The sequence below is a fragment of the Acromyrmex echinatior genome, chromosome 11 (genome assembly GCF_024713525.1).
Source record: "Acromyrmex echinatior isolate Ae372 chromosome 11, ASM2471352v2, whole genome shotgun sequence".
Lineage (NCBI taxonomy): Eukaryota > Metazoa > Arthropoda > Insecta > Hymenoptera > Formicidae > Acromyrmex > Acromyrmex echinatior.
In genome coordinates, this window is record NC_141862.1 from 7,247,188 (window position 1) to 7,272,193 (window position 25,006).

Sequence of the window (25,006 nt, forward strand, 5' to 3'; positions counted from 1 at the left end):
GGGTCGAATAATTTAACTTTTTTATTTTCTAATTTTTTATAAACAATTTCAAAAATTATCGATTCTGCTTCGAGGAAGTATTTATCAACAACGGTACGTTCCGCCTTCCGTCTTCCGTCTTCGATCGGGTTGCTCCACTCGGAATGATGTGACGAGTTCAAAGCCATCGTCGGACTTCTAAGCAACGTGAATGAAACGGCTAGGCGCAACGTACGCAAGTATCAAAGCGAGCGTACGAGTTGGTGTGCGAAACCAACGCCGAACGTAATAGTAGCCTTGGCTTAGCGATGGTCACGTTATAAGCAACGTCTGTGACATATTCTCGTATAGTCTCGCGTCACGTGTGCGCTCCCGCTCGCGTGATGTATAACGTATTCGCTGATCCGCGTTAGCGACACTATTTTTTTTTTTTTTTTTTTTTTTTTTCGTCGATTTTTCTACCCTCGACACGACGTACAAGTCACGCTTTATGAATCAGTTCAACGTCAATCGAGCATTCGTTTTATCATATCGGAAAAAGTTTTCATCTTTTCTTGTGAAATGACACGAATATCTGATAGACAAATCCTTTTGTTTCCTCTGTTTCAGATCGTACAAATCAACCGCCTTCTAACAAGCCACATTAACCTCAAGTGATTTCTATTTTCTTACGAAACGCGAAAGAAATATGTAATTAGTATGTTTATATCGATTTAAAGAAGGAACACACAAAAAAAAAGAAAATATCCAAGAGCTTAGGTTCAGAAGACAAAAGATTAAGAGCTATATTAGCTATAAGTGTACAAAGTATATCTAATTAAAGGAAGAAGACAAAATACAGATTAAAACAAATAAATAAACAAGTCCGCCAGTGCCAAATTGAGAAAGAAAACAAAGTGAAAGTGATCGTTGTAACAGGAAGAGGGAGAGAGAGAGAGAGAGAGAGAGAGAGAGAGAGAGAGAGAATAGAATAGAATATAGTAAGATTTATTTTATCTGGAATATAAAAGAAATAATCTTTTAGGCACACGCATTCTATAAATTTCATAAGAATAAATACAATCAAGTGCAAACATACAGCAGTAAATAAAACCAGAAGGAAGAAAGAAAGAGCGACAGAGTAATACATTGCGAGAGCAGGACCGTAAACCAAAGAATCTACCATTTTTTTTCTATTAATCATTCATCGAATAACAATAATCTCTCGTCAAGTGAAATAATAGTGAGACACACACACACACACACACACACACACCGATTCCTTCGTCAGAGCCAGATTAATTAAGCGAGCCGGCATACAGTTTTGTAGAGGTTTATAGAAATAGCCGTAAAATATAAGTGCATTTTTTAAACTGGACGTGTCACGTGACAGATTTTCGCCAAGCGAAAGGAAGAAGAAGACAAAGGGAGGAATCAACTTCAATCAAAGGATTCGATTAAACACTCCCAGAGTAACCGATCTACTTCAGTTCGTAGCCTAAACCTGTTGAGTACAAAACGACACAGAGTTAAAGATATAGATAGACAGAGAAACGAAGAGAAAGAGAGAAGAAGAACGAGAGAACAAAAGCGTAATATTGAAGAATAGATCATTACCTGGAAAATTATGTGCGACTGAAACACACGGGCTATTTCCAGACAAGTGTAACTATTCCGGAATCTACTTTGAGATAAGGATTTGCGCGAATATCGCGAATGCCGATCATAAACGACCTTCCGTCGTTATCAAAGAAATCGGACCTCTAGGATCCGATTCAACAAATTAATGGAAATCAGAGTGCGATCAGAGTCGATCGAGAAAGGCGCCAATGTCGCGTACAAGAATTTCATTGATTATCCGTTCGAAAAAAAGTAGATAATCTCGAGCCTTCGTATTGAAAAAGGATAAGCATCCAGCGAGAGGGATTCTCGGGAGGTTGCAGGAAGAGGATCACCACCAAGTGGGCACGCGAAACTCGCCAACCGGGTGGAGGCGTTAAAGTCGCGATGACGTGGCGAGGAAGATGAGCGCCGAGGTGACGAAGGAGGTCGTCGCCACCGAGAGGGTCCCGACGAGCCCTCCGGCGGCGGTTGCGACCTCACCGGGCACGGTCGGCACCGGCGACCTGACGGCGCGGCATCTGCCGCCCTTCAGCAGCTTCGCCGGCGATAACACGATGGACACCTCGACGCTGCCACCGCTCCATACTCAAGATGTTGGGCCAAATCTGATAGGTTGGGACTACTACGAAGGCCTGACTGGCCGACTAATCGATGTGGTCCCGGCGAGCCAGTATAGACCTTGGGAGTCCAAAGGTGGCGGCCCGGAGGGACTGCCTAGCTTCGCAAGTCAGTTCACCGCCCCGAGCGAATCTGAACCTCAATTAACGGCGTTGACGCCGTTGTCACCAGCGTCTATTTCACATTCGCCACCGGTTACGTCAGCCGTGGGCCTGCCAAGTTTCCACACACTTGGAGCACCGCTTCCGACGCCGCATCCGCATCGTGGATCGGTCGGTTATCCTCTGGTACCGGCACCAGTAGCAGCTCGGGACGTCTCGACTATACAGCAGCAGATGCTCGACGAACGTCACATACAGCTCTTGGGCTCCGGCCAAGTCCAAGCGTTTCCGCCACCTCCACCGGGTCATCCGCATCATACAGTGCTGACGGTAGTAAAGCCCGAATACGCGCAATTGCACCACGCGAATTTCCAAAATCCGATATCAACCGTGTTGGACTCCTCGCCGACTTCACGGCCGATTGGCATCGATGGACGTAAAAAGGAGCGCAGAAAAATCCGTGCTGGTTCCATGGAATCGGAAGATGGTGGCGGGGGTGGGGGCGGCGGTGGTGGTGGTGCTGGTACCGGCAACGTAGAAAGTTCTGGTCAGGTAGCCGCCGTCTCATCCACCGCGAATCGTGGCGTGCACCATCTCGGTGGAGGTATAACCGACGGCGACGGTGATGGTGGCCTTGGCGACAAGCCGGCGAAGAAAAAACGGAAGAGATGCGGCGAGTGCATAGGCTGCCAGCGCAAGGACAATTGCGGGGATTGTGCGCCATGCAGAAACGATAAAAGTCATCAGATCTGTAAGATGAGGAGATGCGAGAAGCTCACGGAGAAGAAGGTAAGTGAACTATCAATTCAAACCAATCATGTTATTGATATCGTGACATTTATTTAAATCTTTTTCACGCACATTATTTACGCACACACATTATTTAAGAGTAAAACGCGTATTTTGATTGACAACGATTTGCGTTATCTTTCGTCACACTGGTAACATGGAATTTTAACTGTTCTGTTAGTAACAGGGATCTTCGAAAAATTGAGCAATTTTTTATTGTTCCGGATTATATAAAAATTTGAAAAAATACTTGTTAAAGCTTTTAACAAGTTTTTCTCGAAGTTGAATTGTATTTTACTTATTTTTTATATAGATTTAAATTTATCTAGAATTCATAATCAAAATATCATTGTCTAAAGACAATGATATTTTGATTATGAATTCTAGATAAATTTAGATAAAGACCTCCGTTGCTGACTGAAGGTTAAATGTAAGAATATTCAATTCTGAAAAAAATTACACAAGTATTGAAAAACGCAGAGCAGACACGCAAACTCGGTTCTTCGATGATTGGTTCTGTGAAATCTGCTACGATAGACGCGAGCGTATATAGTCGTAAGAAGGTATAAACGCACAGACAAAACGCCGTTAGAGAACGATATATATATATATATATATATATATACAATATATATAGTTTGAACTTGGCCTCGATGCCTGAATGTGCCGTGAATCCCTGAGGGAAATACAGAAATACAGAGATAACCGAGTGGTTTATTATTGTAGCGACACTGAATAGGGGGTTGGCGAGCTGACTGGTTGACTGTTCAGCTGCTATCGTACAACTAGGGATGGCGTGAAACTACCTATAATTCTCTGCGTTTGATCAGAGCTGAGTTAGAATTGCTATATTGATAAGCATGATATTAAGAGGAAAATCTAAATTAATCTCGTATCTGCTTGTTTTAAATACGGTAGATCTTTTAAAATGCTAGAATAAAAATGCGACGAATAAAAATTAATTCTCTGCAATTAATATGTAAATTCGACTACATGTGCTGAAAGACCACAATCTGATTAGTGAAGAACGCGCAAGTTATGTATACATATACATATGCATATACATATATTATATATTTTTTCCGCAACAAAATTATTCGCAGCTTGTAAGAGCCTTATGCCTTATTAACATAAAATTATTAATAATCTTATAAGATATTCTTATTAGCATAAAAATTATTAAATTACTTGAATTTATTATAATATGTAATAGTACTTCTTTAGTTCTATCTATTACGTTTCAAGACTGAAAAGGATTTCAACGCGCGGTTTGCAGAATCAGATATGTATTCACATGGAAACATTTAAGCACTAAGGGCGGTATTCATAGTCGATTCTTACATTCAAGACCGTCTCAAGATATCACGAACCAATCAGATGGCCGTATTAACATCTTAAGACATTATTTAAGACGATCTTGAAATAAGGATCTATCATAATGGACTATGAATATCTATGATTCACCTATGATCCGCCTTGAAACTGAAAATAAAATTTCTCTTAATTATATATACGTATATTGTATGTATAATACATCGTCGCCATGATTCTACCATAACTACGCTTGACGCCTCGAGAAAATGAAGCGCGCAGCAACAACGACTCGTAAAGCGGCCTCGCTTATCGTAGGGCAAGTTCAAGGCTCACCGCGGGTCATAATAATCACGTATCGAACTTCGTTTCTCGTTCAGAAACAGGCGTATTGTTTGCCGGCGACACGCGCACCGAACCGCACGTCTCGGCCCGACGACGCCCGTCAATATAAATCCACCGATAACATTCCGTTATTTATCAATTAGTATTTCGATTTATTTGATCGATGAGTTTTACAGCTTCCTGATAGCGTGCTCTAATTTAATCAGCATTTAAAAGGACCAGGTATTTATTCTTTATTTCCTGATAATCAACAATGCGGCACGATAAAAGTGACATTCTGGGCGTTTTCTGGGAGTTTTAGAAAATTTTCGGATCTCCCAAGTTTCCAAGTTAATTCCAGAAGCTCCGATCTTTCTTTTATCTACCAGCGTGTCAAATTTCCGACAACTATTTCTAGCAATGCCGAAAGTCACGTGTGATTCAAAAGAAAGGGATGATAGATCGGTAGAAGAGTCGAAGACCGCTGTGTATAGGCGTGCCGTCACAACAACCCCCTTAGAACTTAACACCCTCTTTACCCCAAGGGAAGGAACGGCCATCCCTGCTCTGTCTTTCCTTTCGCTCGCGAGAAAGAACTCTGCCCTCAGTGAGTTCATCGCACACCTGCTGTCGAGAGGCCGTATCCACCCTTCCCCTTTGACTGCCGCTCTGATTTTTATCGCCTTCCTCCTTGTTTTGACCCGATTTCTCATAAACATGGATGGATCATTGACCCACCGCATCTTCGAAGTATCTTTGCACCGCTCTTACTCGCTTGTCTCGCAGAACGGATAAGAACATAAAAAAGCATGTTTTTTCATCCGCGCTTTATACATAATGTAGCATTTCATTAAATGTGACGTGCTCTTAGATTTCTCTCTCTCTCTCTCTCTCTCTCTCTCTCTCTCTCTCTCTCTCTCTCTCTCTCTCTCTCTCTCTCTCTATGTCTCTCATGGATTATATGTAGGATAAAGTAGTATAATTTCGAACATGATACATTTTTGAACAAAATAAAATTTGAATTCAATTTTTCGGAGTTCAAGTTTAATAATCTTCTTATTATGTGGTGAATATTGAAGGATACCAAACGGGAAAAAAATCAATTTCGAACTTTGAAAATTGGAACATTCAAGTTTCATTTCGTTCAAAGTTGTACCATGTTCGAACTTTTATCATCTTACTCCGTATCATCGCATTGTTCCCTGCTCAACGATTTAACTCGACAATTTTCCGTAAAAACAGAGATCAACGCGCGTACATACTCCACAGCTGCGAATTGTCTTTCGCGAAAGACGAAAATAAATGTGAACGGTAGCCATGGTGAAGTGGCGTCTCGGTTCCGGTTTCTCGATAAATCGAAACAACGGAAGCCCGTCAAAGCCAGCGAGAAGGCGGACGGGAGAACGAGCGGGTGACGAGGAGGGAGGGGGGGCGAAAGGGGGAAAAGAGAAAGGGGATCTGTTTCGTGAGCGGACGAGGGTTCGGTTACGTTAACTTGCAGCGCGAAACTCGGCTCGTCTCGACGAGGCGGCGAGTCCCGCAGAGTGCATTACCAATGCTTTTTGCGTTATTCGCTTAAAGCGATAACCGCACGATAACCGGATACAATTCTCGGCTGCTCAGGGTTATCTGACGGCAGGCCAATCAACCCGTTCGCTCCTCGTCATGGCAGAATAATGCGACGGGCTCGTGCCATCGGCACGAGCATTAAAAAAAAGATCAAATGCTGCGCATCGGTACTGATTTTTTTTCCGATGTAATGTTTTGGGTTGTAATGTTTTGGGACTCTATCGAAAGCAACTAAATTTATCCGGCGCAATCTCTCTAAACGTGACGATATCAATCAACGATAAATTTGGATGGTTCATTTTACGAATTTAATCATAATTGATAATGAAAATCTTCATTTAATTTGCAATATACTTGTTAAATATCTCTTTCTCTTCTTTTTTTTCTTTCTTTATCTCAACACACACACTCACACACACACACACACACACATTGTTTTATTTCCTTAGAAAAAATTCTTCCCAGTTTGGTAAATTATTCGCGTTATCTTCGATGCGGGTATTCATGGCACGATTGAGTTCGTCGACTTGACGATAACGCTCTTGGAACAGAAGGACGAAAGCGAGGCGGAGTTATCAGCGAGGTATAAAAAGCAAGCGTTTTTCGCTCGCGAATTTAAATGAACGAAAAAGGCGTACCGCTTCCGAATCAGCCCGAGAAAATCGACTTCGTCGCGGGATTCGTGGACGGCGAGGAGAAGGAGGAAGGAAGGAAAACGTAGAAAGGAGCGCGGAGGGATGTGAGGGAGGACCTTGAAGCTACGCAATTCCCGCTAACGGCAGGAGTGTGTTCTCGAGTCGATATATCGATCCCCACCCCCACTCGTTGTTTCCTGCCGCGGGAAACAGGACTCGTTCTCTTTCTCCCTCTCCCACAGGATGACTCACAGCTTCCCCGCACACACGCAGCCACGCACGTGCGACGGCCGCGCGATCGCGAGCGCGAACGTGCGCGCGCCTCGCTTCGCCTCGCCTCACCTCACCTCACCTCACCTCACCTCACCTCACCTCACCTCACCTCACCTCATCTCCTCACTTCACCTCACCTCACCTCACCTCACCTCACCTCACCTCACCTCACTTCACCTCACCTCACCTCACCTCACCTCACCTCACCTCTCCTCTCCTCGCCTCGCCTCGCCTCGCCTCTCCTCGCCTCGTCTCGCCTCACCTCACCTCACCTAACCTCACCTCACCTCACCTCACCTCACCTCACCTCACCTCGCCTCGCCTCGCCTCGCCTCTCCTCGCCTCGCCTCGCCTCGCCTCGCCTCGCCTCGCCTCGCCTCGCCTCGCCTCGCCTCGCCTCGCCTCGCCTCGCCTCGCCTCGCCTCGCCTCGCCGATCTCCAATTCTCTATGCGTTATACGTTCAACCCGGGGAAAGATACGACAGATTATTTTTTTTTCTTTTTTTACAAGCTTCTACTTACAATGTTTCTTATTTTGTTTTTTTAAATTTTGGATCAATAAACAAATATTTCCTGCGTGTCGGCGAAAATCATTATCGTCATAAGTATTGATTCGAAAATTATCTCATGTTGGACAAACATATATACTTGCACGATAATTCGTACGAGTTCAATCAGAGCATGACGTGAAATTTATCCATCCGTTTTTTCCGGGTCTTATTTTCGCAATTTCAAACAACAATTTTTCACGCACACGTGCGAAAGAAGGGGCGAGAAACATAGACGAATAGAAGCAAGGGGAGAAAATGGCGAGGGAACGATTTCTTTTTGTTAAATTTTTGTGGTTTATAGAAAAATCGTCCATTACACACCACCCCCATCGTTGCGTTTTCTCTCTTCCTCTTTACTGGCCGAATTTTCTACGCGTATGCGAAGAAAACGCATGCGGAAAATGTTTGCACACGCACTCGATCGACCCGTTTGCCACGATGGAGATTCCTTGCACCCTTCTACCCCCAGCTTCCCCAGTGTCTCACCCTCCGCATCTCTCTTCCACGATAATTCCATCCCCACTTTGCCTTCCTCTTCTCTTTCTCACTTTCGCACGCGCGCGCGCAGGTGTTGTCCTTCTTCCTTCTCTTTCTCCTCTCACGATGATACCCCTCTCCGCCTCTCTTTGACGCCGCTACTAGCATCCCCGCTAAGACTATTTGCCAGGACACAGGACGAAAATGTAAAACCATTTCTATATTTTTCAACTGAACAAAATTCAACGCGGACTCATTCGCGAATATGCTCGTTTCGATATTAATTAATCATAAGATTATACATTATTATCTATCGGTCTTAACGTATCATCACGTATAATACAATAATTCGCACCTATCAACATATAAAAGATTCGATGCAATAAAGTTGGTAGAAATTCTGACCAACCTTCCTAGAACTGTATAAAAAGCAGTCATCGTCATCGTATGTACGTACATTTTACGTGCACTTAATGACAAAGGTAGGGTTCCCGCTGCACTGTACAATTATTCTTGAAAAATGCAAAATGCTTGTGACTGGCCGCTTGCATCAAGATTGACTGCGTTCAGCTGAGAAAGTAGATTTGCAACTATTGTAAAATTTTTTTAATATGGACTGGTCTTGCCATTAATTCTTCACTAGATCTAAATATGTAAACCAATCACATAAAAAAATCTTACAACAGTTGCAAAGCTGCTTTTTTTTCTGAGCATAGCAGTTGAACTGATAGTTAAGAAAAAAGAGATCTAAGGAATAAAATTGGAAAACTTGATAACATTCAAGTTTTTTAAAATAAACATATTTTTGTATTGAATTTAATTTTGTTGCTTATTAATCCAAAATTAAAAGAAAAAAAATCAGAAGATCTGTCGAGCAAAATGAGCGATTAAACATTTCATCGATATAAGATAACGTTGTACGCTTCTAATCGCGGCTAAATATAGTAGAACACGATGTTAACAAAGTAGTGCAAGAAGTGACACTTTTGTTAATAATAACAGAAGCTTAAGCCTAGAAATGCAAGGTTAATTAAATTGCTTTTCATTCAGTCATTCGGTTACGTTTTAGACCAAATTTTCTGATTCTCACTCTAATTTGTAATTTGAAATTTTCAGCTATTTTATGTAACGCTCTCGTTACGATTGTCTTACATCGAATAAATTTAGTGAACGTTGCGCTCGCATCGCACGCGTCGCACGCGTTTCTCTACGGTTTCGAACGTGCGCTTAAATATTAGAGCGGTCTCAACTGCGGTCACGGTTTACGACGGATTACGAGTATTGTGCGAAGCCCTGCGGAGGATATAATCTGGCTAGATTCGCTATATCGATTTTGAGTTGCAGCTTTGTGCATCAGGCGCGTGCGTGCGTGCGTGCGTGCGAGAACGCTCTGAGTCATGCCAGTGCACGCGTATGGGTGACGCTACGTACACGTGCACGCACTTCACACGCACGTCAGGTCCTTCGATCTCGTGACGAATCAATTGGAGAAATGAACTTAATGGCTTCCTATTTTAGCTACTAAATCAGAAACGAGAATCACAAGTCTAAATTTAATTTAATTAATATAATTTATCGGCGTGTCTAATATTCGATATCTTAAAAATTGTCATCGGTCGACGTTTATTCCTATATAATATAGCATTACAACGAGAATACATTTTCTGTAATATTCGAGAAATACATTAATCATAAAAATAAACTTTCGATGTTATTCTGATGTGCCTCTCATCAGGGTACCTTGAATTTCCTTTTCACGGGGAGTCCAAGGTCTGTCTTGGGCTTCAGGGTCGGTGCCAGGGAGAGAGGCTCTCTCCATCCTCTCGCGTATCGATCCGACCGCTTGCCGGATGTAACGTCTTCGAGGCGTTCGCGATAGCTAAACGCGAACGCAGCAAACTGCCGCCTCCATTCCTCGTACACTTAAGGCGTATATTTCCGTTATGCACGAAACAGTACGGTACAGATATATTTGATAAAGAATTTCCGATAAACGATGAAAACGAGAATAAACAACTCTTATCTGTTATCAACCATCGATTGATTCGGCAGGCTGCAGAAACGGCGAGAATTTTTATAATTTGCGTGAACGAATAATTGTCCGTCTCTCCGTCTCTCTTTTCATTTAAGCACCAATACACTGAAGAGTATAGTAGCTTATTTTTCATTATTTTTCATTATTTTAACGGAACATTTGGTTGAAATTGTTTCACTTAACATTTTAGTAATTATCAGATTCTTTTTATGATATATTCACGTGAAAGAAAACTTTATTAAATAAATAAAAAAAATAAAAAATAAATAAATATAATAATACGAAATTAAATACAAATGAATAGGAAGATGGGTCAAATGCAAGCTTCAAAATAAGATGAAAGTTTATTAAGACATTAAACTATAACATGAAAGATGCGAGAGTTTTTTACAATTATAAACGTATGGAACGTTTCGGAGAAATTAAATATTATAATAAGAATGACAAAGAAATCGCTTTAATGAGAGCGAGCTCCACCGCGTAAACAAGAAGCAATTGCGAGACGATGATAATGAAAGCGGGACGCGCGACTTCCATGACGATAATCGTACAGAGGAGTACCTCTCGCGCTGACTTATTACACCGGAAGAGTCAGCGATCTACCATCGATCTGCCTCGGGAGCGTAGATATCGTCGCCGGTACATTTCGTTTCGGAACGGTTGGAATCGTATGCGTGATTACAGTAAACGCGAGCGCAGGTAAAAAGCCCCGTACAGCTGTCTGACAGCTGCCGTGGCAGCGGCAGCGGCAGCGGCGCGCCACGCCATACCGCATCAAGCCACGCCACGCCGTCCTATATACATACGTGATGAACCACCCTGTACATGGAAGCCGCGCATGCGTCCTGAAAATATTATACGTTTCGCCTTGGTGCACGTGCACCGCTCTACCGCCGATGACGAACGTAACAGAATTAGTGGCGCATCATTTCATCCTTTTTCTGGGTTTCTACCCTTCGCCATTGCTCTCTCGGAGGGGAGGCGCAGATTCACTATCGATATTGATTTATCTGTAGCTTGTGGTCCTGCAGATTTCAAATCCAATTCAGAAATATTCCATTTCTCTTGAATCTTTATCTTATTTTATCTTCTTTTTTTATCTTCTCCAAATCTCAGTTATAGAATTGTGCTGTTTTTGAAATTTTTTCGAATAAATTTTATTGACGATCCAGATTGGATCGTTCAGAACTGGGGAGATGCTTATGAACTTTTTTTTGGGAAAAATCATATTACTGAACCAAATCGGAAAATCGTTGATACACGAAGGATCGTTGCACGTAATCACTACGACTAGTCAATCGTTCGGTCAATTAAGAACACCGATTTGAAAGCTCTTCCATTTTCGCGCGACCAATTCCGAGCGTGTGCGCGTCGACGATCGTCATCCCTCCTAACCCCACCCCATCCCGCCCCGTTCTCGCCATCCTCTCCGTGTAGCTCGTTTCAATTCGACCGTATTGCTTCCCATCGATTTAACTTCAAAGTCCCCGCGACGCCGGGTAAAAATGTCTCCGTGACGCGGACAAATCATACATGGGCTTTCGCTCGAATATCTTCCGGACGCGAAGCTCTCGCGACATTTGCATCAGTGAACCTTCGAGTTTACATATGTATCGTAAAGATAAACTCGACGTATCGGCCTTGCGAAATGTCTTCCCGTCCACGCGCTTCCGTTCGTCCTTTCCGCCTTTCCACCGCAGAGAAGACGAGACGTATCACTGGAAGGAGAAGAACGGGAACGCGGTGTCTCTCGGGTTGACTCTAAATCGAGCGAGACAACGCCACGGGAATTATGTCGACAATGCTGCTGATTGTCGGTTCATTATGACGTCACAGAATCTAGCTGGTACGGTATGTACCTACTGTTAACCTACCGCTGCCGATCAAGGATAATCGCTCTTAAGGCGCGTACAGTTCTCTTCAAAGTGCGAGAGTACGAAGGAAATGTTCGTACTCCATTCGCACGCTGATTAGAAACGCTGTGACCGAGTCTGGCCATCACCATTTTGTCGAAATAAGAGTAAGAAAGAAGGATACATATAGTGTCTCTTTTTGTGTATGCTACCTTATTTTAACTAAAGGCCATTGGTGCTTTTTGGCAACAACCAGTGGGCGTGTTCGATAAGGCAATTAACCTGCTCACCGAGAAAATACACATGATGGGTTGTTGCTTATGGATCCAACCAATCATATTCGAGCAGCAGGCGAGCAGGTTAGTTGCCTTGTTAACCTGCTTACTAAGAGCAGGCAAATGGAGCTCCTCACCGAGCAATTGAATTTTTGACCGCTGCGTCTGCCTTGAATGCGCTCAGTGTCACACAGTAGTGATCATTTCATGTTTGTTTAACATTTGCAAACAACAAGAATGTAATAATTCACTATGTTACATTATGTCATCGGTTTACTGACACTTCATTATATGTAAAAAAATTTTAGTCGTCAGATCGTAAAGCATATCGATCAATCAGTTAAGGATGAGATCGCGATGCTGATTGTGATTGGCCAATTTGTTTATTGCTTTACGAGATTACTAAAATTTTTGTTGATATGATGGCCTTTACTTATTCTAACTTACTGAATTGATATAAACGGGCCAATCAAAAGCTTATCATCTCGTGACCAGATTCTTTATAGGATCTTTCACGAATAATCGGAAGTGCATATGAGATGCCATTTTGGAAATCTCGCGCGATTTTACGATCATGAAATTTGGAAAGTAAAATTGTGATGGGGAGGACAGGACTTTCCGTCTCGTCGCGATTTCTCCGCGCAACGTGAATCTGATATATCAGCCTTGCAAATTTGTTCGAGCTTGATGCAAATACGGATGATCAGCGTGTAAACATAAATCATAGCTGGGGACGCGCGATCGATTAATGGTTGCAAAGCGGCAGAGACAACCGAGCGCGGGATAAGGGTGAGAAAGGGAGACGCCATAATTCTCTTTCTCTCTTATGCGCGAGCGCTGACCCGATTTTCATCCGCCGATTAAAATTAATAACCGTTTGTAATTGGGATTAGCCGACGCTTAGCCAGTCTCGCGGGGCGCGATCGGCGAATTGAAATCGGCATCGGGAATGTCAAACGGCAGCTTGTGAACATTTATTTCTGCTGGGGTTGCGCGAGGATGCAAGGGGTGCGCGTTCTTCGTTCATCGATCTTCCAGGATAGTCTTTTGTTCGCATTAATGGATGCCATGTGGCGCCATTAGACGCGCTAATCTCGCCTCATAAATGGCAGTCGGCAAAATCATATTCGAATCATTTAGGCTTAGGCAAAGAGAGAATCAAAACAAAGAGAGACATCAACAGAATTTTGCGTTCAACGGAAAAAGTAACTGTTATAAAATGTTGCAACTGTTATAAAATTTCTTTGATACGTTTGATCTTAACCTTAGTTCCTCACTGGATCTAAATGTATAAATCAATCATATTAAAAAATTTTTACAACGTAATGTTGCAAAGCTCTCTTTTCTACTGAACGCAATTCAGTACCATTCAGAATCTTGCTTTCGATTTGTTGCCTTTTCGTCGCGGTGGATGCGTATGTCTGCGCTTCGATATTTTCAGTATCGAGATTAGACATCTGAAGAAGAGTAATCCTTCAGACACACGTAATCGATCCGAACGATTTGCCCTTCCTCGTCTCCGTCGGCTCCATCAGCGAGCCTAGAAACTAGATCCGCACAGCTGCCACGTCACACAGCCAGCCGAAACCGGAAGCCGTCGGCCATCTTGTTTGTACAGTAGCTATGGTTACCATGGGAGATCCTACGAGCAAGAATTCGGTGTATGTACATACATACATTCGTGCGTACATACATACAATACATCGATCCGTTATGGATCTTTTTGTCTGCTTTCGATGCACCGCATATTCTCATTGGTGCAAGGCTGGTTTTAGATTTCTGGAATTTATGAGTCTATCGTGTCGTATATGCGGGGATCAAGGGAGGAAGGGCTTTTCCGCTCCTTCCTTCGGTCCAGGACCCTTTTCGACGGGAAAACTGGCAGATGGTGACTCTATTGCGTTTAATCGGCTTATCTCATTGGTCCACCTTGAAAAATATAATCGCGCGTTCGTTTCTCATTCGTGATTGCAAAGAAGTGCTGAAAAGTCCGCATTCGACTTGATACTTGACACATAAATGTTTAGATTGTGAATAGAGAGTTGTTTTTTTTTTGTCTAGACGTTAAATATTTATAAATTATTATGCACGTACTTTCTGCATTCAGTTGTTACTTTTCGTTATAAAATTAAAATTAGTATTTTCTCTAAATTTTTTTTAGAATGGAATCTCACTGTAAAGAGAAAATTGAGCCGGTCTTGATAAAAAGTGGTTCAGTTTTCAGTCTAAGAGTAAGATTTCACTCTTCAGAGTGAGGTCCACTCTGAAAGTTTTAGAGAGTTCATTTTCTGATTAAATAAAGCAAAGGACGTTCACCGAGCTAGCGGAAGGGAACTAATGTTTAGAGAGAGACATTAGTTTCGACGATGCGTAATGATCTAAATTCATGAAAAGTATATCAGTAAAGCAGAAAAAGAAAGAAGGTCGATCACCCGTCATTAAGTACCCGAATTGTTGTCATCGAAATAAACATCCGGACACATCTGCGCGCGCATTTTTCACAGCCGTAAAAGGAAATGAATTTCCTTCACACGTGGCCTCTGTTTCATTTCGATCCACGCAGCTTCCAAAAGAGCACAGACATCTGTCCAAGTTAGGAACAGTTGCCAGATTTTCTCTCTCTCTCTCTCTCTCTCTCTCTCTCTCTCTCTCTCTCTCTCTCTCAGATTTGATGAGCAAATCAATTTCGATGAATCAGAAAAATATAAGAAAAAAGCTTTTAAACTAAGCTAAATTTCAGCAATAATTGAGTAAATAAATAGATAAAAAATTTATCGATATTTTCTACATTATCTAGCAAATATTTGTATCTACACATATCTTTCGTGTTAGAATGTAGAGTGTTAGAATGTAGAGTTCCTATAATATAGAATCTGGCCACGCAACACAAAATGGCTGTATAATGTATATGTGAATGTATGTGTGAATATGTGTGTGTGTGTGTGTGTGTGTGTGTGTGTGTGTGTGTGTGTGTGTAAATCTGGTATGAATGTGTGTGTAAATGTGGAATGTATGTTCTTTGAATGTATGCCACATTTCGATTGATATTATCATTTTGAAGAGGTTGATATAATATTGCTCAATGAAAATAATCACGTTGAATGAACTCTAGGATACTATTAGAAACGATTAGGAAATTTTTTTCTCTTATGATATTTTACATATCGGAATAATAAAAAAATTCCCAAAAGTTTGAATAATTTTGATCGCGCAAGGGGAATTACTAGAAAAAATATTCTCGGAAGGGGACTAACGGCGCTCCCGTAAGTAAGTAACAAGATGCGTCTGATGTGTTTAACATAACAAAGAGGATAGACGTTCTGGATGCGTGTCACAGCTTCGGTTCTCCCTGAAATCGTGGTAGCGACAAAAACCCAGGTATATGGCCGGCTGATCGATACGGTAGTCTGTCCGAGAGAGAGAGAGAGAGAGGGGGGGGGGGAGAGAGAGAGATCTGAAATATAATAATTGTAGACAGCTGTGAGCTGAGAGAGGATCGGTTGCTTTTGACATCCATGCTAAATTGAACACAGCCCTTCTTTTCATTTAGAATCTAGATAATTCATTCGCGCAGCTTCATCTTTGTTTCTCTGTGCAAAAATTTGCAAAATTTATCACATTTCAATATTTCTTATACGCACATCGAAAGGAAAAAAAGTAACGCAAGTAACAATTATTTGTTTTTAAATATTCTACTGTAAGTTCGTCATATCAAATTTATTTCAAAATATATTCTGAATCTTAATAAATTTAATATTTCAATCAAGATTATTAAATTAAAACAATTCGATTCGCTTGTTATAGTATAAAGTCGCTTTTTCAATTAATTTAATAATATTCTTCAAAGAAAATTAATTCTTATTTTGAACATATAATAATAAGTCTTAACGAGTCTTTGTAACGAGTATATTTTATAATTACTATCAAGAAAATATTCTTTGTTAAAGATAATCATTAAAAGGAAGAAAATATAAATTGAGTAATCACTTTTTTTAACAATAAAATGATATTTCTCTGTGTATATTATCTAATTATGCGTCAAAGTTTTTATATCAAACAGCACAATAAAATGTATTAAAAATTTCGCAGTTTCTAGATTTATGTAAAACATAGCTCTTTGTCAATTTATACGAAGGCGTTTATAAATTGACAAATCGGATTTACTATTAGATTCCATAGAATGTTTCAAGGTCTATTACAAAAAACCTGTTCATTGTCACTACACTGCGTTCGGAAACATTGCCTACACGATGCATTTTATCTTTGTTCTTTGTTATCGGACAAGCTGAAGAATTCGAGGCAAATCCGAACGAGAGACAACCACTAAAATTTTCTACGTCGCCTTCATCAAACTTCAAATATATATCTATTTCATTTTAAGTATAACGAGTATACCATTAATTTAGCCGCATACAGAAAGAACGAATCTAAAAACACATAAGATATCGCGAATAAGATCGAGAAGTACTAAAGGGAGCTGTGGCTGGCGAACGAGAGCTCGCAGCGGCAGAAGATAGCAATGGGCATCGCGGCTATTATCGTACGGACACGTATGTAATGTATGTCTGTAGGTTAATGCAATTCGCTCAGATCTCATTGCGAGAATAGTGCGGCAGGGAATTGATTGATTGGCTCTTTCGTTTCAGCGCAACGATATGCATAGTCGCGGTTTGTCGCGCGCGAAAATGGCGATACCTTGACCGTGAACGCAAGTCAGCGACGATGGCTTCTTTACACCCGAAACTTTTTCTCGCTTTTCATTGCGCAGCGACCCAGGGACCCAGGTAGTCTAACACGGTCATGTCATTGACCTCTGTCCCTTTATGTCGAAAGTAAACTCTAATGGCATATAATAGCCTCCTTATAAAACCTAGCGCTATGTCGCCCGCGTTCCTCGTTGTAGCTGTACAATAATTATTATTATCGCTACGTCTCGTTTTATTGCCGCGGTGTGAACGAACTGGAACGATCAGATTTTATTAGAAGAAAGAAAGCCAATCTTTTTAACAGTTAATTTCGAGCCGTGTTGTTATGCCACGGTATAAATTTAAATCGTGAGGAGCGTTGCGATTGGTCGTTGATAGATCGAAAAAAAGCAGCGACCGACGAGACAATGGCGGAATATTTTTATAGCGATTCGTGTTGCGGTGCGGTGCGGTGCGGCACGTCGGCAGCTACATCAACATGACCGGTTTCCATTGGGCGTTTTAACATCTGCCGCTTCGAATCTTTCGGCTGTATGCGTGCGTATGTGTACGTACACACACACACACACACACACACACACACACACACACACACACACACACACATATATATGTATGTATGCGTGCGTGCATATGTGCATCTGTACATGCGTGCGTGTCCTGCCACGCAACGTCGCCGTTTTCCCACTGAAACGGCGATCGACACGCATGCAGATATATACGGTATGCTACTGTACGACGTTCCAGCTAGGCCGGTCGATCCCAATTCCCGCCCTTGGGAGCGAAACAACGACGATCGCCATCGATTCCGCCAGTTTTCGCAGAAAAACCGGGAGAGGACAGTAACGGCGTGATGAGAACACCCTGCGTAGAATAGGGGGGTAAAGCGATGAATCATCGTATCCGTCTAGAAGTCAGGCTGTCTCTTTCCAGGCCGGAGAGAAGCGAAAAACAAACTGTTCACTGACGCTGATCGAGCATTACGAGCTTTCCGGCTGATACGTCGTCTAGCAGTCGGTAGCAACGGCAACGGCAGTTAGCCGATATCTTCTGCCTCGCACGTGGAGTTATGAACGAATTCTTGAGGTGGCGAGCGCCCATTCGGCAGGCAGCCTAGCAATTTTAATTAAAGGCGGAAGGCAGTAAGTAAGGCACGTTGCGCGCCGGAATCGAGGGCTGCGTACCGTCTTCCGATTAATAGTTGGAAATTTCTCATTTGGCACCGCACCGAAGCATCTAACCGAAGCAATGTTGCCCCGAAAAGATTAATTGTTATTCCATTAAACGAGAAGGAAAGAATCTTATTTTTTTTTCGTTATCTCGATATAGACGGAATTTGGACTATTTATCTTTCCGAGCGTTAAACAAATTTGTTTACCACTTTGCTTCCGTCTCCGTTGTGCCCGATAAAGAAATTACCTGAGATGGTTGAGATACAAATAATTACCTGGTTCCATCATATCTTTAATGAGAGACAATTATTTTATATGTTAAGTATGATGCTTTCTCTGTGATTCCGAAGTTTGCCTTCGAAAGAGGAAAGCGACGGACACGGATGGACACTCTCTTCTCGCCGTCACTCTCCGTCGGTCAATTTGGCGCACTCTTTTTCGTCCCATCCGTGTCTGCGAGACAGGAGATGGTACAGCGAGAGAGGGAGAGACACGACCTGACTACGTGCGTACTACGCAACGATATAAATTGAATAGGTAGAGACGAACATGGCCGCTCGCTCGTTTGCTCGCACACTCGCTCGATGGATAGAAAAATCCTGGGAACGAGACCCCCGTACAAGAGAGGCTCGGAACGAGTCAATGAAAATAAAAAGGATGTCAGATTGTCGCGGCGTCGGAAGTTACGGATTAAGTTAGGAAGTAGACAGTTAATGTCGCTTCGGAGAGTGAGATACGAAGATAGATAGAGAGAAAAAGAGAGACATATCTGTACATGTACGTCGCGCGATTCTGCGCCGATTGTCGTTATTATTTTCGCCAAGGCTCGAAGAAACAGCGTTTGATGGATTCTTCGAAAAGGACATGATCTTTAATACCAATTAATTGAAATTCGGGGGTATTTGTAAATAAAAATCTTTTTTTGTCTTCACGTGAAAGAATAAAAAAAAAACAATCCGAAGAAGCGTCGAGATTTAAAGCAGCAATTTTAATTGTGAAAGAATCGGATCAATTTCTCAAGTGAGTTTCTGGGTGCGAGTATAGAAAGTCACTTTGTCCTTATTATAAGAATAAAATGGATCAAGCAATCTCAAGCATTTACCTCGACCTTGGCAACCTAATGCAACCACTCTACTTATACCTTCGTATAGTCGCACACTTTAAAGAGGGTTACAACCAGGTCGGTTGATTTGCGTTTGAACGTGAGGACACCCCGCTTTCTCATCCTCTCCATCATATGCCCGTAGAATCGCTCGATTTAACCGGTCCGTGTACGACTAACTTGATGACACGGTGAGTCGGCTGTGCTTCTGATTGGTAGACGACATAGGCCCGGTTCCACCAATACAAGATTAACTTTAATTTCGGTTTAACACTTATCGTTTATCTTTCTCTAACTCTTACATCCATTTCTACTAATGTAATTTAATTTTGATTGACGCTTAACTAACGCTTCATCTTTTTCTAGTTGTAAAAATTAAAAAAAGACATAGACTAACTTGAACTGAAGATTAAAGTTAACCTATTTGGTAGAAACAGACATTAGAATCAGAAAGAGATAAAGTAAATTGAAGTGAATCGAAATTAAAGTTAACCTTACATTGGTGGAACTGGACCACAGCCAAACGTTCAAATATTTTTAGCATTTTACAAGTCTTCAATATTAACGTTAAAAGACGTTAAATGTAACATAGACAATCAATTTCTAAGATTTCTGCGTTTTTATTAACCGCAAGGATGGTCGATTAAACGAGCCAACCATCCACATGATCACCCTTACTAGGAGGAGGAAGATGGTAGGGCCGTCACCCTCAAGTCCAGGGGATGCTAATGCGAAGAACTGACCTAGCTATCCTCACTGCTCCGTGTGGCGAAGGTGGCGATAGCGGGTGGCGACCGCCGTTAAGTAAAATACAACGTGGGGGCGTCCTTGACTCGACAAACGCCTCTTCGTCCCACGCGGGTTCTGTATTAAGATATCAAATGGCCAAATCCGAGGGTTCCCCTACTTCACTTGCCGAGACGTCATGTGCCTCGACACGGAACTACCCTTTTCTGGTGGTAATGTATCGCTTGCCCTGCTCTCGCAGTCTCTGGAGGAGCCGGGCAACGGGGGTGGCTTTCGGGATCATGAATGAAATCCCTCCTGGTGGCCCTACCCTGGGGTGTCCGACCCTCCGTACCTATTCCCCTGTCCTACTCCTGGGCAGGAGTAACAACACCCTTATGTTCAAAACAATAACATGACCACGTGCGATGGCCACGTGGTGATCCCTCCAAGATTTTGGCACGGAAGAGCAATCGCGATCTACCCATTGGAGAAAATTTAGCTGCATTTGCAGTGAGTCTGAAGAAAATGAACTGTCTTATTAATTTCTTTCGTCACGATCGAAGAAAGTATCGCTCACTTTCTTCGAAATGAATGTTCTTTTTGAATGCGTTATTCGTTTACATTGAAAAGAAGAAGCTGAGATTGATAATACGACTTACTACGTAATTTGTGAACTCTTGAAGAGTAATTAACTATACATTGGAACTTGATAAAAATAATGCTTCGTATAATTTTATTTAACTGTAACGAACATTTTGACAAGTAGAGAAATTACGCGGGACATCGCGATAATAGCTGTCCTCGTTAAAAATAGCACCTGATGCAGAAGAAGTATTAAGTATTCCCCTCCTGCTTTAAAAGCACGTTACTTCCATTACTTACACCTGCCGGTCAAGTCTGCACGCAGTACCGCCCTTTCCACGCAATCCTCACGCGGTGAAAATCATACAGCCGTCGTCATCACGTTGACGCCGACAAATTTTACTTACTTTTTTTTTTTTTCCAGAACATCGAAACAACATCTACCGTATATAGAATAAACTTTCCGATAATCTTGAACTTCGGGATCAGCAAACTTTTTGATGAGACTGATGACAGTTTGATAGGTTTTTTTTTCTCTTTTGTCAATGCAATTAATCTTCGGACTTACATATCTTCTTAAAAATCTATTATTTATTCACGCTGTCCAAGTTCAATTTTATTTAAACGCTGAAACTCAATTTGAATCGAAAGAGGGACTGTATTCGATGGAAAGACGTCGCGTCGCGCCGGTTTGCATGCGTAGCCGCCCTTGTGCCATGGGCCGCAGGATTGTATGGAAGCCAGCTGCGAGTCGGCGAAGCGCGACGGACTGAGGCCGCGTGTACTCGGAAACGTTGTAAAAATAATTATTAAAGCCGTTACCACGCCGTACTACTTGTTCGTCCGTCTAACACGTGTACCGGCGACGCCATGGCCGGCAAGGGTTCGTTGTGTGCGCTTCTGGAAGTCGCGACCGCGCCGATACTTTTCGTCGATATAATAGAGCCATTAATCGGGTCGTTTCTAAAAGCGTTCGAAAAGCAGTTTGGTCTCGTTGTGAGAAAGACAGGCAGATTGCCAAGGATACAAATACAACGAAGAACAATATAATAATCGTTATTGCGAATCCTTGTTTCGTTATTACGTGTCTCTTTCGAGTCTTTTGTTGGTGTAAGAAATTCTCTATATTTGAACCGTTCGGTTACTCGGTCATTACTTTCGTTGGACAATTTAGACACGAGGAATAACCGCAGATTTCCCGTTGGCGTTAATTACGGCCGGTTTTCCACGACGAGTATCATTATTCGCGGAAACTTCAACGCATCGTCGCTTTTTGCACAGCACGCTTGGCAACCTGTCTTTCCATCCGACGTATCTACCATTTTTAACCGCCGCACTTCTAATGGGTGCAACGGTTTTTTCGTCCGTCCCGTCGCCAGCCATCTGTCGCACAGTGAAAATGGTTTTGATGAAATTAAAGTCAGCTGATCGAAAAACCAGCGTCTAAACGTCGGCATGATCTTTCCAGCTACATCGAGGAACGACACAACGAGCGACAGTCGGTCAATCCTAAACTGGAATTTCTCGTAATCGCTAAACGCGATCCTTTTAGTCTCGAAATACAACAGGTATGGTTAAGCTTTAAATCGTAAGATATTGACCAATTACAGTTGAATACGAGAAGAAAGATTGGTCAATTTCTTACGGCTTAAGGCTTAAAGCCTAAAGGCCTTTTACGCCTTAAAATTTCATTGTAAACGTGAGGCTTATAGGTATCACGTAGGCGTTTTTCAACTGAATGTTAACGGGGAACGGAAAGGACTTCCCTCTGAATGACAAGCGCAAAAATTTTTTGCGAATGACAGAACTCGTGGTCCCTCCGTTTAACAATTCTATCAAGCAAACAATTCTATCTCCACCGCAATGCGTGTGACACGCGCGCAATGGATACGCGGTACGAAGAAAGGAAATATAGACTACCGGAATGCCACCAAAGTGACGGCGGTTCCCTTTATTGACGAATCGAAGGATACATGTACGTGGAACACGAAAATTCGTGATTTTTTAACGGTGTTTCCCTATCCTTTTTTCCACGATTTTCATTCATAAAAGAAGCGCTGAGAAAATAAAGCGCGTTCTCCGAAATTGATGAATAATGCTCTCAATAATTTAAGAATTTTAAGCACGACCTTATGTGTGAATACCTCAAATACGATAAAGAAAGTGAAGAACGGTCAAATTTATCTGAAATATCTGAAATAAATTAATTTAATATAAGATTATATAACGTATTTTTTGAAAACATCCAAATTTGACCGTTCTTGACTTTCTTTATCGTATATTTAAAGTTTTCTCGATAATTTTTATTGCGCATTTTCTAGAGATGCCGCTTTTAAATTTCGAACACTATACAGTATCAAAAGGATCATCGCGTGTGACACTGCAGATGCCATTTTAAGTCACATCGCGGAGCACGAGGGAGAAAAATTAATCCAAGATCTTCAATAAAATATTTCTACGATTGCATGAATGAACGTTTGCACAAGTACGTGACACTTCGTGTAATACATCCTCGTCCCGTAAAATAAGGAACCAGGCACTATAAGTCCGTCTACCATCTAGCTCGGCAATTAGAAGCACGCGTTTCGACCGGCAGCTGCCAGATCGCGGCGATTTGACGATAAGGTAATTAAAATATTTCGTAAACACGTTTCCTCGTACTGGCAGATGCACAGCTCCCGATAAGAGAAAATGTACGCTACTACGCTTCGTCATATCGTATTGTTCCTCTGCCGTCGAATTTCTGGAGAACGCCACAGGCATACATTGCGGATATTTGGAAAGGTTGGAAGATGGCTGGGGGGGGGGGGAAGGGGGGGAGTATCATGGAATTGTTGCTTCTATAATACTTTCGATTATTTATTATTATTTTAAATTACCGCAAATTGGGAGTCTCGTGATTTTCAGAAGATGCGCGTAGCAGATGTGTGCCGCGCTAAGAAGCGGGCTGACATTCACAACGTTTTCTCTGGGGGCAAATGCTTGATGTCGTTGAAACTTAAATAAATATAAGCACCGGCTGCCACCAGGCTGCCTCCTTGCTTTCTCGATGCAGCGTAATTTATAAGGGCTGTTTCTTAAAGGACTGTTTACGTTGCGAACCATGGAGGCATTCGAAACTCCTGTTCTGTTATAACAACGAGAATTAGTGGGACAAATGAAAGATTAGAGGAGTAAATGAGAGGTCAGGGCTTAAATTGTCTTTTCCTTACTGATTTCTCTATATGTGTGCGATTTTCCGTATGGAGATGCACACCGAAAGAAAAGCGAGCGAGAAAGACGCCGGTGAATTGTTCGAACGAGGAAGAGAAAGAGGGAAAAGATTTCTTGGCTTCGACGATTAATTACGCTCTCATTCCCGCCCTCTCAACGATGCATCGTCGATATTGACATTTGCCTTGCCTCCTTTTCACCCTGCTCATCTCTCTCTTTCTCTCCTCCTTCCTCCTCTCTTTCTCTCTCTCTCTCTCTCTCTCTCTCGCGTTCTCTCTGTTTTCCTCCCGCACGAGAGAAAGCCGCGCGGGCGGGAGAAAAGGCCCGAGAGGGAACACAGATATATACACATAGATTTTCTTCGCTAGAGGCGGGATGGGGTGGAATCGTGGAGGGCCTCCGCCGCCCCTATCTTTCGAGCGTGTGCTTATGATGCACCCGAGCATTTTTTCCTCGTTGCCTTACGAAGAGGCAGGTAGGTTGGTAGGTAAGGCAGTCAGGTTGCTAGGAATGCGCATATAAGGGAATTAGACCATAATCGCCCACGCGTGTGTACGTGTATGTGTATACGTGCTTGTGCCGCGAAAGGGGACGTTTTTCCGCGCCTGCCTTTGAATCACAATGTTCACTCGTCACCCTCACCCTCACCCTCACCCTCACCCTCGCAAACCAATCTTGACCTCATCGCATAGCAGATTACGCCTGCCTCTTTGAGTGCGGAAAAGTCGTCAGATATTAATAAACTGTTTTCATTGCTTCTTTGCAAAATGGCGCAAAGTGGCGGTATATAATTATGTAATGAGTAGAACTGCATATTAATAAAAACATGAGTAAAAAAGCAATAATTATGATTTTAATCTAGATAATTAATCAGTTGCGTTCTAAAGTTTAAAAATTTCCGTAAATAAGATATAATAAATTTCTTAATTTATTTCAAACTTAATTGATTTCGTTAGAAAATAAATTGTGGACAAATATCCATTTCGCAGGAGAAAGTTTCTGCAGTTTCCTAATTAGAAATGTACCAGACACCAAATTCGCTATTTCTTCAAGCGTTCGATGTCTAAATGTTGAAAAGTTTTTTACAACCCATCAATCCCTGTGCTATCT

At 42.1% G+C, this 25,006-nt stretch overlaps 1 protein-coding gene across 11 annotated transcripts in view; it reads left to right on the forward strand.

Moving 5' to 3' along the window:
- Positions 1–25,006, forward strand: part of Tet (tet methylcytosine dioxygenase-like) — a 64,760-nt gene that overhangs the window by 11,415 nt on the left and 28,339 nt on the right. For all 11 annotated transcript variants that reach the window (XM_087411004.1, XM_087411005.1, XM_087411006.1 and 8 more), the window contains one exon: positions 589–3,089. In XM_087411004.1, coding sequence (XP_087267130.1) covers positions 1,983–3,089 — 1,107 coding nt within the window. In that variant the 5' untranslated portion in view covers positions 589–1,982. The remainder of the gene's footprint in view (positions 1–588; positions 3,090–25,006) is intronic.